This window comes from Chiloscyllium plagiosum, unplaced genomic scaffold (assembly GCF_037043375.1).
Source record: "Chiloscyllium plagiosum isolate Xiang-an unplaced genomic scaffold, Cpla_swu_hap1 HiC_scaffold_5, whole genome shotgun sequence".
Classification (NCBI taxonomy): domain Eukaryota; kingdom Metazoa; phylum Chordata; class Chondrichthyes; order Orectolobiformes; family Hemiscylliidae; genus Chiloscyllium; species Chiloscyllium plagiosum.
The window spans coordinates 52,829,132-52,849,407 of record NW_028270143.1 but is presented as its reverse complement, the minus strand read 5'-3'; the positions used below and the strand labels follow the sequence as shown (position 1 = coordinate 52,849,407).

The following is a 20,276-nucleotide window of genomic DNA, read 5'->3' as shown; positions in this document are numbered from 1 at the left end:
AATTTTATTTATACACAATTTTTATAATGAATGCATTTCCAGCACCTACCCATTTTTCATATGGTTCCCTAAATAATTCAACTTAAGAATTTTAGATAACACACAAATTATTAATTAGTGCAGCATAAGAAATAACCATTCAACCTTTGCATTGATCCTTCTGAAAAGTAATTCAATTAGTCCTGCTTCCCTGTGAAGTTATCTCCTTTAAGTTATGCCCCTTCTATTCAGAAAGCCACTAGTGAATCTGTTCCTACCATCCTTTCAGGTCGTACATTCAATGTGAACCTTTTCTTGCATAAAAACATTTTTTTCTCATTTCACCTCCGTTTCTTTTGCTACTCACTTTAAAGCAGTGCCACTGATTTATCCTTGTTTTTTTGAAAACAGTTTGCTTTACATAAACTGTATGATTTTAAACAAAGAAATAGGAGCAACAGACTATTCAAATCTTCTGCCATTCAATTCAATTATGGCTGATCATAAACATCAACTACACTTCCTTACCAACACATCACTTGGTACACTTCCAAAAAAATCTGTCAATTCCAATTTGAACACAATGACCAAACATAGACCTCAGGGAAAGAGAATTCTAAAGATTCAACCACCATGAGCGAGTACATTTCTTGTCATTCTAAATAGTTTCCCCTTATTCAGAGTGTGAGATTCCCTTTCTCTAGCTTCCTTGGCCATGAATCCAGCATCTTCCTTGCTACGCCCCTTAAAAAATTTTTATGTCTAAATAAGATCACCTCTTTCGGGAATTTTCAGTTGCTCTGCTTTCAATAAGCTGCTCAACACAAAGATCAATTTAGTGAACGTCTGATGTACTGCCTCAAAGGCAAACGTATCTTTCATTCAGTAAGGAGGCCAAAGCTACACAAAGTACTTGCGCTGTGGACTTACCAAAGCCCTAAATAATTCTAGTAATAATTCTTTGCTATTATACTCTATATCCTCTACAATAAATGCCAACACCCCAAATTCTTAATTGTTCACTTTATATGCAGGTTAACTTTATAATTTGTATACAAAGATTCCCAGGTCTCTCTCAAAGCCAACATTTTCTAGTCTCTTACCATTAAGAAAACATCCTGCTTTTCTACTTTTCCTACTGAAGTAGGTAACTTTAGTTTTCCCTGGATTATATTCCACCTTGCACATTGTTGCCACTCACAAAGTTAATAATTAACTTTTGCATCCTCTTCTCTCCGTATTACAACACCTAATTTTCTATAATCAGCAATGTTACTTACAACAGGCCACTAGAAGAAAGGTTTAATTTAAACAATTAGATATATGGCCATCAAATGTCCCAAAACTCAATTCCATGGTCTCATTACTTGGGGTTGAAACTGCTAGAGGTTTGAGTGACATATTCTTCATCTAAGTCATTAATGTTGGTTGTAAATGGCTGAAGCCCAAGCATTGATACTTGCAGATCTATAAAACACCTCTACCGGGTCTGAACATTCTCTCTTCTAACAAGAGCAGGGGAAAAAGTAGTCTTATTCACAAGTCACCATATGAACTTACATCCACATTCCCACCTCGCCAATAAAAAAACTTCTCAATTAATAAACCTTTTATGTTGTAGTGACTGGAACCAGCTGGACCTCGTTGACTATGAGATCCTCAATTGGGGTTGTTAATCTGGGCCAATTAGGAAAGCTGACTGGCTAACCAATATAACCAGATTTAGAATCTCCTCAGTTCAGGGGACTGACTTTGAGCTGCCTGACCAGTGTATTGTGCACAAATAAATAAAGGGTGACTTGGTGACAGGATACCGGCCTCTGTGTTGTTATTTCATATGTACTTCTGCCTTAAAGATATTTAATGATCCTGCTTTCACCTTTGGCTCTGGTCTCCACCACAAGGGGGAAAAGCCTTCCAACAAACATCTTTTCAAGTCCCTCACGTTCTTATTGAGACGTAAGATCACCAGCACTTCTTCTAGACCCCACTGCACACAGGGCCAGCCTATCCAATCTTCCTCATAAATAATACCCTCATATCAGGCACCAGTTGAGTGAACTTTCTCTGAGCTGCTTCTAACACAATTATATCCATTCTTAAATCAGGAGACCAAAATTGTGTGCAATATTCCAGATGTTATCTCAGTAACACACTGTGGAACTGCTGCACAACATCCCTACTTCTGTATTCTATTTCCCTTGCAATAAACAATAATATTCCATTTGCTTTCTTAATCATTTTTGTTATTCATGTATTAGAACACCTAGATGCCTCTAGACTTCAAAGATTCTACAATCTCTCCATTTAAATAATTTACTGCTCTTCTACTATTTCTGCCAAACTTTTCATATCATATTCCATCTGCCATTTTTTATTTACTCCCTTAACCCTTTGTAGAACTACGTTCTCTTCAGAGCTTATAGAGATAGAGATGTACAGCATAGAAACAGACGCTTTGGTCCAACCCGTCCATGCTGACCAGATATCCCAACCCAATCTAGTCCCACCTGCTAACACCTGGCCCATATCCCTCCAAACCCTTCCTATTCATATACCCATCCAAATGCCTTTTAAATGTTGCGATTGTACCAGCCTCCATCACTTCCTCTGGCAGCTCAATCCATACACGTACCACCCTCTGTGTGAAAACATTGCCCCTTAGGTCTCTTTTATATCTTGCCCCTTTCACCCTAAACCTATGCCCTCTAGTTCTGGACTCCCACACCCCAGGGAAAAGACTTTGTCTATTTATCCTGTCCATGCCCCTCATAATTTTGTAAACCTCTATAAGGCCACCCCTCAGCCTCCGACGCTCCTAGGAAAACAGCCCTAGCCTATTCAACCTCTCCCTATAGCTCAAATCCTCCAACGCTGGCAACATCCTTGTAGATCTTTTCTGAACCCTTTCACGTTTCATAACATCCTCCCGATAGGAAGGAGACCAGAACTGCATGCAATATTCCAACAGTGGCCTAACCAATGTCCTGTACAACCATAACATAACCTCCCAACTCCTGTACTCAATATTCTGACCAATAAAAGGAAAGCATACCAAACGCCTTCATCACTATCCTATCTACCTGTGACTCTACTTTCAAGGAATTATGAACCTGCACTCCAAGGTCTCTTTGTTCATCAACACTCCCTAGGACCTTACTGTATAAGTCCTTTGGCAAATTTAGCAATTCCACATTTTCTTCCTTTATCCAAATTCATTAATATGAACTATAAATAGTTCAGGCCTCAACACTAATCCGTGTGACACTCAACACGTTATAAACCAATGCAAAATGACCCATTTATGTGCGATTTTTGAGTGAGAGCAGCAGCAGAGTTTAAAGGAACCCGGAAGGCTACAGCTAAGGTGAGACAGTTTATTTTAAAATTACTTACCGGTAGCGGGCAGCGGTGTTTTTTTTCTTTTCTCTTCACAGAAAGAGCGGGAGCAGCAGGGGGAAGTGACGAAGACCAGAGCGGCAGCCGGGTAGGTTTTTTCCCTATGAAAGCACGCAAGAGAAGAACCCGAGGCACTACAGAGGTAGAGCCTCCCAGCCTCACTCCTCCTCTAACCTAATAATAAGACTCGTTGTGGTAAGCAGGTAAGTGCTGCATTTTGCTTGTTCTATTCTTTAGACCCAGTATTTTTTTTTAAAAAAAGGTTACTTTTAGAAGGATGGCAGTGAAGGCAGTGCAATGTTCCTCTTGCAACATGTTTGAGGTGAGGGATGCCATGGACGTCCCTGCTGATTACACTTGCAGGAAGTGCACCCATCTCCAGCTCCTCCAAGACCGTGTAGGGAACTGGAGCTGGAGTTGGATGAACTTAGGATCATTCGGGAGGCAGAGGGGGTCATAGATCGGAGCTTTAGGGAAGTATTAACTCCAAAGATTGCAGACAGATGGGTGACAGTGAGGGGGACTGGGAGGAAGCAGCCAGTGCAGGGACCCCCTGCGGCCGTTCCCCTCAAGAGCAAGTATACCGTTTTGGATACTTGTGGGGGGGACGACTTACCAGGGGTAAGTAATGGGGCTCAGGCCTCTGGCACGGAGCCTGTCCCCGTTGCTCAGAAGGGAAGGGTGGAGAAGAGCAGAGCAATAGTAATTGGGGACTCGATAGTTCGGGGCACAGATAGGCAGTTTTGTGGGGGCGAGAGAGACTCACGTTTGGTATGTTGCCTCCCAGGTGCAAAGGTACGTGATGTCTCTGATCGTGATTTCCAGGTCCTTAAGGGAAAAGGGGATCAGCCTGACGTCGTGGCCCACATTGGCACCAATGACATAGGTAGGAGGAGCGCTGAGGATGTTAGGCAGGCTTTCAGGGAGCGAGGTTGGAAGCTCAGAGTTAGAACGAACAGAGTTGTTGTCTCTGGTTTGTTACCCGTGCCACGTGATACAGAGTCGAGGAATAGGGAGAGAGAACAGTTAAATGCGTGGCTACAGGAATGGTGCAGGAGGGAGGGGTTCCGGTATTTGGATAACTGGGGTTCTTTCTGGGGAAGGTGGGACCTCTATAAACAGGATGGCCTACACCTGAACCTGAGGGGCACCAGTATCCTTGGCGGGAGGTTTGCTAGTGCTCTTGGGAGGGGTTTAAATTAACTCTGCAAGGGCATGGGAACCTAGACTGTAGCTTTAGGGTGCAGGACCTGGAGTGTAGGGAGGTTAGGAACATAGCATCAATCTCAAAGGAGGGTGCCTGTAAACAGGAAAGTGTCTTGAAATGTGTATACTTCAATGCAAGAAGTATACGAAATAAGGTAGGTGAACTTGCAGCGTGGGTTGGTACCTGGGACTTCAACGTTGTGGCTATTACGGAGACATGGGTAGAACAGGGACAGGATTGGTTGTTGCAGGTTCCAGGGTTTAAATGTTTTAGTAGGGTCAGAGGTGGGGGTAAAAGAGGGGGAGGTGTGGCATTGCTTGTCAAAGATCGTATTACAGCGGTGGAAAGGACGATGGATGAAGACTCGCCATCTGAGGTAGTTTGGGCTGAGGTTGGGAATAGGAAAGGTGAGGTCACCCTGTTAGGAGTTTTTTACAGGCCTCCTAATAGTCCTAGAAATGTAGAAGAAAGGATTGCGAGGATGATTCAGGAGAAGAGTGAAAGTAATAGGGTGGTTGTTATGGGGGACTTTAACTTTCCTGATATTGATTGGGAAAGCTATAGCTCTAGTTCGTTAGATGGGTCGGTGTTTGCCCAATGTGTGCAGGAGGGTTTCCTGACACAATATGTAGATAGGCCAACAAGAGGTGAGGCCATATTGGATTTGGTTCTGGGTAACGAACCAGGCTAGGTGTTAGAATTAGAGGTAGGTGAGCACTTTGGGGACAGTGACCACAATTCGGTGACTTTTACTCTAGTGATGGAGAGGGATAAGTGTGCACTGCAGGGCAAGAGTTATAGCTGGGGGCAGGGAAATTATGATGCAGTGAGGCATGACTTAGGATGCGTGGCTTGGAAAAGTAGGCTTCAAGGCAAGGGCGTAATTGATATGTGGAGCTTGTTCAAGGAGCAACTATTGAGTGTCCTTGATAAGTATGTACCTGTCAGGCAGGGAGGAAAGGGTCGTGTGAGGGAGCCGTGATTTAATAAGGAATTGGAATCCCTTGTTAAATGGAAGAGGGCGGCCTATGTAAAGATGAGGCGTGAAGGTTCAATTGGGGCGATTGAGAGTTATAAGGTAGCCAGGAAGGACCTGAAGAGAGAGCTAAGAGCAGCAAGGAGGGGACATGAAAGGTCCTTAGTTGGTAGGATTAGGGGAAACCCTAAGGCTTTCTAAAGGTATGTCAGGAATAAAAGAGTGACTAGGGTAGGAATAGGTCCAGTCAAGGATAGTAGTGGGAAGTTGCGTGTGGAGGCTGAAGAGATTGGGGAGACACTGAATGAATACTTTTCATCAGTATTCACTCAGGAACAGGACATTGTTGCCGATGTGAATACTGAGTCACAATTAAGTAGAATGAATGGCTTTGAGATATGTAGGGAAGAAGTGTTGGAAATTCTGGAAAGGGTGAAAATAGATAAGTCCCCTGGGCCTGATGGCATTTATCCTAGGATTCTCTGGGAAGCAAGGGAGGAGATTGCAGAGCCATTGGCCTTGATTTTTATGTCCTCGTTATCTACAGGAATAGTGCCAGAAGACTGGAGGCTAGCAAATGTGGTTCCGTTGTTCAAGAAGGGGAGTAGGGATAACCCTAGTAACTATAGGCCGGTGAGTCTCACTTATGTTGTGGGCAAAGTCTTAGACAGAATTGTAAGGGATAGGATTTATGAACATCTGGATAGGAATAATGTGATCAAGGATAGTCAGCATGGTTTTGTGAAGGGCAGGTCGTGCCTCACAAACCTTATTGAATTCTTTGAGAAGGTGACTAAGGAGCTGGACGAGGGTAAAGCGGTGGATGTGGTGTATATGGATTTTAGTAAGGCGTTTGATAAGGTTCCCCATGGTAGGCTACTGCAAAAAATACGGAGGTATGGCATTGAGGGTGAGTTGGAGGTTTGGATTAGGAATTGGCTGGCTGGAAGAAGACAGAAGGTAGTAGTTGATGGTAAAGGTTCATCTTGGAGTGCCGTCACTAGCGGTGTTCCGCAAGGATCTGTTTTGGGACCATTGCTGTTTGTCATTTTTATAAATGACCTGGAGGAGGGGCTAGAAGGTTGGGTGAGCAAGTTTGCGGATGATACGAAAGTCGGAGGAGTTGTTGACAGTGAGGAAGGATGTGGCAGGTTACAGCGGGATATAGATAAGCTGCAGAACTGGGCAGAAAGGTGGCAAATGGAGTTCAATGTAGCTAAGTTTGAGGTGATTCACTTTGGTAAGAGTAACACAAAGATGGGGTACTGGGCTAATGGTCGGATACTTGGTAGTGTGGATGAGCAGAGGGATCTTGGTGTCCACGTACACAGATCTCTGAAAGTTGCCACCCAGGTAAATAGTGCGGTGAAGAAGGCATATGGTGTACTGGCTTTTATTGGTAGAGGAATTGAGTTCCGGAGTCCTGAGATCATGTTGCAGTTGTATAAGACTCTGGTTCGGCCGCATCTGGAGTATTGTGTGTAGTTTTGGTCGCCATACTATCGGAAGGATGTGGAGGCACTGGAACGGGTGCAGAGGAGGTTTACCAGAATGTTGCCTGGTATGGTAGGAAGATTATATGAGGAAAGGCTGAGGCACTTGGGATTATTTTCATTGGAGAAAAGAAGGTTTAGGGGTGCCTTCATAGAGGTGTACAAGATGATTAGGGGTTTAGATAGGGTTGACCGTGAGAACCTTTTTCCACGTATGGAGTCAGCTATTACGAGGGGGCATAGCTTTAAATTAAGGGGTGGTAGGTATAGGACATATGTTAGGGGTAGGTTCTTTGCTCAGTGAGTCGTGAGTTCATGGAATGCCCTGCCAGTAGCAGTGGTGGACTCTCCCTCTTTATGGGCATTTAAGCAGGCATTGGATAGGCATATGGAGGATAGTGGGCTAGTGTAGATTAGGTGGGCTTGGATCGGCGCAACATCGAGGGCCAAAGGCCTGTACTGCGCTGTATTCTTCTATGTTCTATGTCTACTCTTTGCTTCCTGTTATGCAATCTTTGATTCACGACTCCATCATAACCTCTTACCTTTGATGTGACATTTTTTGAAATGCATTCTGGAAATCTAAGTACAGCATATCAACATGCTCCTGTTTATTCACATTGCTTGTTACCCACTCAAATTCTAATTGGCCAAACATGAGTTCTCTGACAAGACCAAGATACATAGGCAGGTCAGATGGGCTTGACAGTGGCAGGTGGAATTTAATCTCAATGTGAGGTGATGCATTTTGGAAGGCTAGCAGGGTAAGAAAATTAATGGTGAAAGGTAAGTTCATAGGAACTAGAGGGGGAGAGGGATCTTAGTGTGCATATCCAAGAATCCTTGAAATGTTGAATATCTGCAACTCTCTACCTAAAAGACTGGTAGACATGGGAACTCTCAAAACATTTAAGACCTATTCAGATGAATACTTCAAACCCTACAACACACAAGGCAACAAGCCAAATGCTGGAAAATGAGTAGTTGCATGTTTGACAACCAGCACAGACAAGATGGGCCAAAAGACCTCTTTTGTTGCTATGAAAATATGACTACGATGTCAACTGACTTACACCAGCAGAAAAGTTAATTCTTTAATGCCTCCATAAAGTTTAACAAGGAGCACTATATCTGTAACGTTTTTGAAGGTATGTTGACTTACAAAAATACAAACTACCAGCAAATCATGGAAAAATATATAGTAAAATACACAGAAAATAGGAAAAAATGCATACCTATTATAGATTCCTCATAATCAAAATTTCTGATGTAATCTTCCAGAATTTTTGATCCTACTGAACTTAACAGGTCATCAACTGCTGAAACTGCTAAAAAGGAGTCCAAAATTAGTTACAATAGAATGACTGCTAACACGGAGACCCTTAACCTCCACCCATTCTACACCAATTATCTCTGTTCTTCTCTTTGAGGTGCTGATTCATGTCAGGTAGGGGTCATCTTAGATGTAGGTTTAGGTTCCAAATTTAATGAGCCTTTCTTCATTTACAAGCCTAGACAGTTGTTAGCAGACTGTCAGCAATTTCACACTAATAACTCAAGTTCCTCACTGCTGGATCCATTCTAGTAAACCATTTTTGCATATTGTCCAAAGTGTTTGCATCCTTCCTAAAATGTAGTGCCCAGAACTGCACATAGTGCACTCAAGATCTAACATGTGCCTTGTACAAGTTCAACATCATCTCCTTGTTCTTGTACTCTATCCTCCTATTAATTAGGAATGTGAAAGGCTAGCCAGGAATCCTTTGGAAGAGTCAAATTTGATGATAGCAAAGGCAGAGGTGATGACTTCAGTATTCATCTGAGAAAGTGGTGGTCAAGCAATGTTATGGAGATGGAAGCCAGTAGGTTTAGTAGTGGAAATAAAGTGTTGCAAATTACTTTGTTTCCTGAATGACATCAAGGCCGCGAAGAGTCTGGCTTAGCCTCTGACAGTTAGAAGGGATAGGGATGGAGTTAGAAGCTAGGGAATGAGGTTTAGGGCAGGGACCAAAGGCAGTGATTTGGTTGTCTCAATATTTAAATGAAGGAAATTTCTGCTCATTCAGAACTGGATATAGATCAAGCAGAGACAATGGAGAGGTCTTAGAAGTCTGGTGAAGTAGAGCTGAGTATGTTCAGTACACATATGGAAACTGATACAAACGTATCTTAGAGGATGTCACCTGGAATCATACAGGTGAGAATGAAGAGGAGCGAAGGATAGATCATGGGTGCCACCAGAAGTAGTGAGAGAGAATGAGGATGTCATTGCAAATGATATATTTGTAACTGTAGTCAAAAAGTAAGAATGGAACAAGATAATGTAGTTCCATCAAGCTGGTCAACACTGGCAAAGTACAGCAGGATGGTGTGGTCAGCTGTAAAGGGTACTTAGCATCAGAGTATTTTGTTATGATTCTATAGAAACATTGAAAAAAATGCAAATAAATAAAACCTCTCACTCTTCCTGATATATCTCATTGTACTTGACAATTTATGCCAGGATAAATCAAAAACTGGCTTATAGTGTCACCATATTATAGGGTATGGAGAGAGTGTGGAAGAGATTTACAAAGAGTATATTAGCTATAAAGAGAGGTTAGACAAACTTGGATTGTTTTCACCAGAGAATTGCACGCTGAGGGGCAACCTCATACAAGTATATAAAATTATGAGAAGTTGGATAGTTAAGGTTTTTTTTCCCAGGGTGGAAATATCAAATACAAGGGGGCAAATCTTTAAGGTGAGGAGGGAAAGTTTCAAAGGAAATATGCAAGGCAAGTTCTTTAAAAAAAAAGTGGTACATGCCTGGAATGCGCTGCCAGGGGAGGTGAACAGATATATAGAGGGATACGGACTATGTGCAGACAGATGAAATTAGTTTAGAATGGCATCAAAGTCAGCAAAAGCATTGTGGGCCGAAGGGCCTGTTCCTGCACTGTATGGTTCTATGTTCTAAATGTGTGTACAAAATAGGTAGCAATGACTTCTCCAGTAGCAGCCAATAACAAAATATCATCCACCTCAATGCCCCAAATTTCAACTACTACTCCAAGCCTGCAGTTTTTGGTACCATCTTAACTCCCTGTTTTCCTCACCTCCTTGTGGAGCAGTGGCTTCTTGACGTGCCCGTACTGGTCGTGTGTATGGCTTTGAATCCACTGGAAAATTTATAGGAAGACCATCTGGATAGAGGTACATCCCTGACCACTCCTCACTTTCCTTTATTTCTTCATCTTTAATACAAATGTTGTATATTAGTGAGATGCATCAATTAAGAGAAATACACAAGTTAGATGGAGCAGCATAAACATTTTGATAAGAGCAAGATGTTGACATTTAGACAGAAACGAAGAACACAAAGAGGAAGTACTCAAATGGACAACACAAGAAAGTTAAAAAGAGGACTGTGGAAGGCAAAAATAAAAGATGCATAAGAGAAGTGCCGTAACAATTATAGGAAAAAAGACTTCTTTATTTGTCTGACCAACACCAAGATAGTATGGTAAAACTGTAGAAAGACAATTGCATTTTACCAAGCAAACAAAACTATATATGATAATATCTGCCAAACATATTCATTGTGTAGCAATGTATTCCAAACATGAACTGATTCCTACATGATCAGAAGCAGTTTGAAAAATACCATATTTTCCATTATAATTCTGCCTACAGCCCCCACACGACGACCAATGTCAAAAGTGTGAAATTTAATTGAAGGGGTTCTTACATCTACCAGCATAACTGGCCCACCAAAATACTCCCACGAACCCAATCTCCAGCAACCAATGGATTACCAAACCCATGTTGACATCAATAACACAGCTAAATGGCTTCATCTAAAATGTTATTTAAATTGGCCTAAAACAAAAATCTAGTAAGAATTTGGAATGGCATATTCTTCACATTATCAATAATTGAATATGGGGTAGGCATAGACTGCTCATTAGTGTCCAGTTTCTCCATGAAAACACCCATTTGTATTTCTCGTAGAGATCGCTTTTGTCAGCAGCAATCATCTAATACATAAGAATTTTGGCCTAAGCTCAATTTGGTACAATGCTTTCAGCCCTGTCAGCTGTTGCAAAGTTTAATGGAGGAACTGATCTAATTTTGAACTGACTCAGTTGATCAGTTATGTTAGGAGGCAGCAATGGAGTAGGACTTGTAATCTAAAGACCCAGGCTAATGCAATGGGGACATGAGTTTGAATTCCATCATAGCAGATGGTAAAACCTTGAGTCAATGAAAATCTGGAATGAGAACAAAAGATGGCTTACTGGCAACTGTGTAACCATCACTGATTGTTGTTAAATACTCTTCTGGTTCATTAAGTTCCTTTACCTTACCTGATCTGGGAGAAAGTGTACCTGATCCAGTCTACATGCAACTCCAGACCCACAGCAAAGTGGTTGACTCTGACCTGCCCACTGAACTGGCACTAGCACATCAGTCAATTCAAGGGAAATTAGGTGGGCAATAAATGCTGGACCAGCCAGCAATGTTCATATCCTATGAATTAAATAAATTTTAATACAAACCGCAGAAGTCCAGAAATTGTTTTCTAGGATACTAAAGAGCTGTGGCTATCGGAACATGAGCCAGTTTGGAACTTTTAAGACATAGCTCCAAATTGCACTGAAACTCCAGTGGTAAAAAATAAAAGAAACACACCAAATCAGCCAATACAGGAGACCATTCAACCCAGAGTTTCCATGTAACTCTAAGATAACCCAATCAGTCTCATTCCCCATGGCCCTGCAAGTTTATTTCCCCTCAAGTGCCCATCCAATACCCTTTTAAATTCATTCAGTTTCTGCTTTCTTTTCTCTCTCAGATCGTGAGTTCCAGCTCATTATACCTTCCCTACACTACCCACAACACTAGCACAAAATTTTAACATTTGTTCCCCTGGCAATTATGCAATTAGCTAATGGAAACATCCTTTGTTTTGTTGGTCTTCTCCAAACCTGTCAAATTTCCCTTCAGTCTCTTTTGCTTCAAGGAGACAATTTGAGCTGTCAACAAAACCTTGGAGCTAACAACCACCCCCCCATCCCTGAATCACAAAGCTAAGACTCTTCTGACTCCAGGCACAGTGGCTCAGTGGTTAGCATCGATACCTCACAGCGCCAGGGACCCAGGTTCGACTCCTGCCTTGGTTGACTGTGTGGAGTTTGCACATTCTCCCAGTGTCTGCGTGGGTTTTCTCTGGGTGCTCCGGTTTCCTCCCAGGTTAGGTGAACTGGCCATGCTAAATTGCCCATTTAAATTGGTAGAAAATTCCAACCGACAAATGTGCATAAGCTTAACAATTTGACAACACACAGATGATTCTGAAAATCACAAAAATGGAGAAGTACAGCTGGGCATGTCAACATTCATAGAAGCTGAGCCCAATTTCATTAATGGTGTCATTGAGCAGCATCAATTAAATAAGGAGACAAAGAATAGATCTCAGGGAACCAGAGGCAATTGTGTGGGACTAAACTGACAGTGGAGACACGATTGCACTACAGAAACGTCAGGGAGAACAGGAAAGTGTATTGGACATTGGCCTACAGCCAGAGTAAACATGTGTAGACACCATACAGAGGAAGTACTATGTGCTATCTCCAAGATGCATTTCAGCAACTCACCAAAATTTCTTGGGGCGGCACAGTCTAAACCCAAAAGCTCTACCACTTCAAAGGGCAGAGGTGGCAACAGTATGGGAACATCACCTGCAATTTCCTCTTCAAGCCATACACCATATATTGACTTGCAACCATATCATTCTTCCAGTGTCACTGGCTCAAATTCTTGAAATTCTCTTCCTAACAGCATTGTGGATGTGTACACAGCACATGGATTACCATGGTTCAAAAAGGATCACCACCTTCTCAAGGACAATTAGGGATGGTCACCAAATGGTGGCTTAGTAAGTGACATTCATACACAGCGTAGGAATTTTTTCTCAAAACCGGTGGTAATCCAAACTAAAGGAAATGATGGCATGATCCACAATTACAGAATTTTACTTTGGCAAAGTTAATAAACATACTTGAAGTATCTTCAGATTTCTGCACTTTATGTTCTGGCTCCACAGCAGCTGAAAAAAAAGAACCAGAGGACTTCAGTAAAAATGCTTTGACAAAGAAAGTGCTTGGCTGCCAAGAATCACAGACATAATCACTTGCTCTTTTGCTATTCTGAAATCAACAGGATTTGCCAGCGTGGACTTCTGTTTTCATCCTTAGTCTGAAATAGTCACGGACAGTGGATCTTCTCCAGCTTCAAACTGTTCGGCATCACTCAAGGTGCCCTACTCTAAGTCTAGCTCCAGGTGAATACAAATTGTAGGAAGATTAGGGAGGAGCTATGGAGAAGGTTTTCCATCTAAAGAATGATAGGGATCAGGTGACAAATGTAAATCATGATGTGAAGATGTCAGACTGGGGTGGACAAAGTTAAACCTGGTATTGTTTGAAATGTAAATCAATTCATGTTTCCTGTTATGGGAAAATTTGAACTTGGTGTTAAAATAAGGAGTTGCTCATTTAGGCGAGAAAAGGTAAATTGTTTTCATAGACAGTTGGGTGCCTTTCAGAATTTCTTCCTCCAAAGGTAGTGGGGAATAAACCTGAATATTTTCATGGCAGAAGATGGATCCTGAATATTTTCATGGCAGAAGATGGATCCTTTATAACTTCTCACTTCCTTGCTTATTGGGGTAGGTTGGAATGTGCAGTATTTAAATCAGCTATTGTCTTATTGAAATGTGGTTTGGACTTGACAGGTTCAATGGTCTACTCTTGCTCCTAATTTCTATGCTTATATTGAAGGAAATAGAGGCAAATGAGATAAGGATGAGTGAAGATAAAAAAGCCAACTGAATGGAACACAGGTAAATATTTTCCAACGGCTCTGTATTTTACAAGCTCCAAAAATTCAAACTGATACCAAAACTCATTTGAACTCAAAATTAAAATCCATTGACTGAACAAGCAGTCATTTTCCATGACTACAAAATGATTTTCAAACCCAATTTCGAATGTCAACCCACACTATATTTAATTAGCTATGTATACCATAACTTCGCCAGTCCAGAAATTGAGGGAAAACACAAGTTATTCAGCAAACTTTTGACTATGGCCAAACAACTCTCAGTATCAATTTAGTACAGCACTTCAGAAGCAATTGGATAAAGAAAATATGTTCTATTATTGCATTACAATCTTTTGTCATGCTTTATGCAGTTAATATTTATATCTGTGCATTTTCCAGTTCACAAACTTGTGGTTAAGCATTCCAATGTCATTCTAAAATCCAGAAAATTCAGAAATTAACTGGTCCTAAGCATTGAACGAGAGAGATTACAGCACATATCCTAATTATGCACAAAAAAAACAAAAGATTAATATTGAAGAATATCAAAAGAAACTAGGACATTTTATTGGAACTTGATTCTTTATGTAAAGTCTTCAAAAATTAAAATAAAGACCTGGACAAATTTTCATTCAGACAGGGATAGATAACAATAACCTGTTGGCTGGTTGGACGGACAGTGCTTGTTGTGCAAACAGGGTTAAAAAAACTCAATTATTTATGCATAATATAGATAAATTCTTCAAATAATTCAACAACTTACATGTTTCTGCAATTCTCTTTACAGCAGTTTTTTCATTACTCTTTGTATCGGTTTTCTCGTGGACAACCTGAAATTCATAAATAGAATAAATAATTTAAGTCAGAAAACACTTGTGTATGACTGACAATTTATCTGACAAGTCATTAAGATGTTTTACTATATTAAATTATATCCTCCAAAATATATATTTTCTTCTGCTCATTCATTAATGTACAGAATTCAGCACTTTATATCAAAAACGTCACAAATATTCCATTGAAAATACCAGCTTTGTTCAAAAGTAACAGTCTGAGTAAACATCATTTTGGATACTGCATTTAGTTAAAAAGGTTTCTCATTGGAGAATAAATGGAAGAACAAAAAAGTTTAAAAATAAATTTGCATTTAAAGGTGGCTTCACAAATCCCCTTGGAGCTCCATGCCATGAATAAAATGCAAACCATTATACTGCTGAAGACTTTGCTGCCTTTAACAGAGTCGACACAGCACAATAACTGAAAGCAGATTGCTTGGAACTCTTGAAGAGCAAACAATTAACATGGTAAATGTCAATTTATATTTATTCATTCTGCCAACATAATAAATTATATCTTTTACTTTAGTTGTTTGATGCAGAAACAAAGATGATTGATGGTAATGCAATTGATTTTGTGCATATGGATGTTCAAAGGTGTTTAGGTAATACCTCATAAATAGACAAGTTAGAGAAGCTTACTTCAAAAATTGAAGACATGAAACAGGCAGCGCCGGATTGAAAACTAGTTAAGACACTGATTGTAGTGAAAAGCAGTAGTTTTTTACTTTTTCAGATTGGATATATGTACACAGTATTGTCCTTCAGAAATCAGCATTAAGAACATTCCACTTTTTCACATACATTAATAACCTGAACGAGGGTACATACAGTATATTCTTGAAGCTTGCAGACAATAAAGCTATATAGTACAGGTATCCCCTGTTATCTGAAAGTAGAGCATTCCTATGAAATCTTTCATAAGCCGAAACAGCATAAAGTGAAGAAGCTTTAATTTATATGAGGGAAAATGTCACCGCTTTTTGTAAATGTGAAAATCCTCTTCGGGTTTCTTTTGGTTAGTGAAAACAAGTACTAATGTAGGTCTTTCATAAAAGCAAAGTAGCGTAAAGTGAACTTTCGAAAAGCGGGGGATATCTGTAATGCAGTACACAAAGAGGAGAACTGCAACTGAATTCAGAATGTTATACGCAAATGACATTTAATATAGAACCAGTCACTTTTCATTTCTAACAGGAAAAGTATGAAGCACTATAAATTAAACTTTGAAAAGGATGCAGGACAGAAACCTGGCAGACTGTGTTGTAATATTGTATGTATGAGCAAGCAAGAATGTATCTTTAAGAAAGCCAAGTGATGATTTCTGTGTGACATTACATCAAATGATGTGCTAGTCCCATAATGTACTTTGCAATTAAAAGGAAAGTCAGTTAGTCAATCAGCCTGTTAAGTGAGAAAGCCAAGACCATATCTTAGCTGGGGCTATTTCCCCTGTAGCGTAGGAGGCTGAACAGTGACCTTGCAGAGGTTTATAAAAACATTAGGGACATAGATAAGGTGAATAACAAGGGTCTTTTCCCTAGGGTCGGAGAGTCCAAGTCTAGAGGGCAAGATTTAAAAGGAATCTAAGGGGCAATGTTTTCACGCAGAGATTTTGTACACAACATTGATTTTGCTCAAAAATCTCATGCAAGGACTGCACAAAACACTACATAGGACAAACAGGAAGACAGCTAACGATCCGCATCCATGAACACCAACTAGCCACGAAACAACACAACCAGCTATCTTAGTAGCCACACACGCAGATGACAAGCAACATGAATTCGACTGGGACAACACTACTATTATAGGACAAGCCAAACAGAGAACAGCCAGGGAATTCCTAGAGGCATGGCACTCATCCACAGATTCAATCAATAAGCACATCGACCTGGATCCACTATACCGATCACTGCAACGGACAGCTGGAACTGACAACCGGAAGCGGCAGATTCAAACCACTGCAAATGCCGGAGGAAACATCACAGAAGTGCTTCACAGGAGGCTCCCAAGCACTGAGGATGTCGCCTAGACAGGGGACGAAACGTCTGCAACACAAATTCCCAGCTCGGCGAACAGAACCACAACAACGAGCACCTGAGCTACAAATCTTCTCACAAACTTTGAACATCTTTGAATTCATGCATCGCTGGACATTGGAGTGCATCTGCAAAAATTAGCAAACGAGGCCTAACAGTAAGTCTGCAGTAGTGAGTGGAGTGGGTTCTTTCTTGATTAAATGCTTTATTGCGATAAGTCTCTGGATTAAACTTAAAAATATAAGCCATAAATATTAAGTTAGCCTGGAGCAGTGGTTTGGAGAGGAATAAGACAGTGCTATTTTCTAGGTCTGTCGATTGAAGGAAGCAAAAATGGCCTTTAGTAGGGAGATATGCTCTTGTCGGATGTAGGAGTTTAGGGAGAGTTTACGTGTTACTGAGGATTATATCTGCAATAAATAAAATTAGTCGCAAATCCTATCAAATCGAATGGGTCAGTTGGAAAGACAGTTAGAGGCAATGAGGAATTTACAAGAGTAAGGGGATGCGATGGATGGCAGTTGTAGGAAGGGGGAAAAGTCACAAATACAGTCACACAGATAGGTTAATTCCAGGAAAGGTAAGAGAGGTAGGCAGGTAGTGCAGGAGCCTTCTGTGGGTATTTCTGTTTTGAACAAGTATGCTGTTTTGGGAAAGTAGGGGGTGATGGATTCTCAAGGGAATGTAGCACAAATAGCAAAGTTTCTGGTATTGAGATCGACTCTAATGCAATGAAGGGTACGTCAGGTTCCAAGAGATCGATGTAACTCTGAAGATGGACAAGGGAGATCCAGTGAATGTAGTGCATCTGGACTTTCAGAAAGCCTTTGATAAAGTCCCACATAGGAGGTTAGTGAGCAAAATTAGGGCGCATGGTATTGGGGGCAAAGTACTAACTTGGATTGAAAGTTGGTTGGCTGACAGGAAACAAAGAGTAGTGATAAACGGCTCCCTTTCGGAATGGCAGGCGGTGACCAGTGCGGCACCGCAGGGATCAGTGCTGGGACCGCAGCTTTTTACAATATATATTAATGATATGGAAGATGGTATTAATAGTAACATTAGCAAATTTGCTGATGATACAAAGCTGGGTGGCAGGGTGAAATGTGAGGAGGATGTTAGGAGATTACAGGGGACCTGGACAGGTTAGGTAAGTGGACAGATGCATGGCAGGTGCAGTTTAATGTGGATAAATGTATGGTTATCCACTTTGGTGGCAAGAACAGGAAGGCAGATTACTACCTAAATGGAGTCAAGTTAGGTAAAGGAGCAGTACAAAGAGATCTGGGTGTTCTTGTACACTAGTCAATGAAGGCATGCATGCAGGTACAGCAGGTAGTGAAGAAAGCTAATAGCATGCTGGCCTTCATAACAAGAGGGATTGAGTATAGAAGCAAAGAGGTTCTTCTGCAGCTGTACAGGGCCCTGGTGAGACCGCACACGAAATATTGTGTGCAGTTCTGGTCTCCAAATTTGAGGAAAGACATTCTGGCTATTGAAGGAGTACAGCGTAGGTTCACGAGGTCAATTCCTGGAATGGCGGGACTATCTTATGTTGAAAGATTGGTGCGACTGGGCTTGTATACCCTTGAGTTTAGAATACTGAGAGGGGTTCTGATTGAGACGTATAAGATTATTAAAGGATTGGACACTCTGGCGGCAGGAAACATTTTCTGCTGAAGGGTGAGTCCCGAACCAGAGGACACAGTTAAAAATAAGGGGTAGGCCATTTAGGACCAATGAGGAGAAACCTCTTCACCCAGAGAGTGGTGGCTGTGTGAAATGCTTTGCCCCAGAAGGCAGTGGAGGCCCAGTCTCTGGATTCGTTTAAGAAAGAATTGGATAGAGCTCTCAAGGAAGTGGAATCAAGGGTTATGGAGATAAGGCTGGAACAGGATACTGATTAAGGATGATCAGCCATGATAATGAATGGTGGTGCAGGCTCGAAGGGCAGAATGGCCTACTCCTGCACCTATTGTCTATTCACTGCTTTAGGGGCCTCTTTAGTCCAAGGTATAGACAGATGTGCCCGTGGTCAGCAGCGAAAAATCAGAATGGTGTGTTGTTTCCCTGGCTCCAGGATCAAGGATGTCTCAGAGAGGGTGCAGAATGTTCTCAAGGGGGAGAGGGGCCAGCAAGAGGTCACTGGAACCAACGACATAGGAAGGGAAAAGGTTGAGATTCTGAATGGAGATTACAGAAAGTTAGGCAGGAATTTAAAAAGGAGGTCCTCGAGAGTAGTAATATCTGGTTACTCCCGTTGCTACAAGCTAGTGAGAGCAGGAATAGAAGAGAGCAGATGAATGCATGGCTGAGGAGCTGGTATATGGGAGAAGGATTCACATTTTTGGATCACTGGAATCCCTTTTGGGGTAGAAGTGACCTGTTCAAGAAGGATGATTGCAAGGGAATTGGAAGGGAACTAATATACAGAGGAACTTCGATTATCCGAATACCAATTATCTGAAAATCGGATTATACAAAGGAGATCTCAAGGTCCCGACAGAAACATTACATCAAAGATGTGTGTCCAACACTGATCGCATATTTTATTTATAGTGATTAAAAGTGCTGCCAAGAATAGTCCTGGACTGATGGGAGTATAGGCTCTGTCACTAAATGACTGACCTCCCAACCTCCCAAACTCCCTCTCTTCCCACACTCTCCCTGGAGTTCGACACAGTGGTGAACCCTAAACACCCCTTCCCAAGATAATCTCTCTAACATTGTCCTGTACAGGGCAAAGGTGGAACCTGTCAGAACATTGTAGTAAAAAGGTGTGTGCGCGTGCACACGCACTATTTAGAGACTCACCAACCCCCCCACCTCGCCCCCCACCCCTACCCCCAGAATGGCCTACTCCTGCACCTATTGTCTATAAGAGTATAAAGGCAGTAGGAGTATACTTGAGGGAAATCAGGAGGGCAGGAAGAGGACATGAGATAGCTTTGGCAAATGGACTTGAGGATTCAAAGGGATTTTACAAACACATTAAGGACAAAAGGGTAATTAGGGAGCCAATATGGCCCATCAAAGCAAAGCACCCTTTGTGTGGAGCCGCAGGAGATAGAGGAGATTCTAAATGAGTATTTTGCATCAGTATTTTCTGTGGAAAAGGACATGGAAGACACAGAATGTGGGGAATTGATGGCAACATCTTGAAAAATGTCCATATTACAGAGGAGGAAGTGCTGGATGTCTTAAATTGCATAAAAGTGGATAAATCCCCAGGACCTCATCAGGTGTACCTTCGAACTCTGTGAGAAGCTAGGGAAGTGATTGCTGGGCCACTTGCTGAGATATTTGTATCATCAATAGTCACAGGTGAGATGCCGGAAGACTGGAGGTTGGCTAACATAGCACCACTGTTTAAGAAAGGTAGCAAGGACAAGCCAGGGAACTATAGATCAGTGAGCCTGACGTTGGTGGTGGGCAAGTTGTTGGAGGGTATCCTGAGGGACAGGATGTACATGTATT

At 41.5% G+C, this 20,276-nt stretch overlaps 1 protein-coding gene across 6 annotated transcripts in view; it reads right to left on the bottom strand.

The window, feature by feature from the left end:
• Positions 1-20,276, bottom strand: part of LOC122549858 (uncharacterized) — a 127,914-nt gene that overhangs the window by 73,912 nt on the left and 33,726 nt on the right. For all 6 annotated transcript variants that reach the window (XR_015757192.1, XR_015757191.1, XR_015757190.1 and 3 more), the window contains exons 7-10: positions 14,685-14,751; positions 13,098-13,145; positions 10,153-10,290; positions 8,290-8,382 (exon numbers count right to left, since the gene is read on the bottom strand). Coding sequence is in view for 3 of the 6 variants with exons in the window: in XM_087987163.1 (XP_087843289.1) it covers positions 8,290-8,382; positions 10,153-10,290; positions 13,098-13,145; positions 14,685-14,751 (346 nt within the window). In the remaining 3 variants the exon portion in view is untranslated. The remainder of the gene's footprint in view (positions 1-8,289; positions 8,383-10,152; positions 10,291-13,097; positions 13,146-14,684; positions 14,752-20,276) is intronic.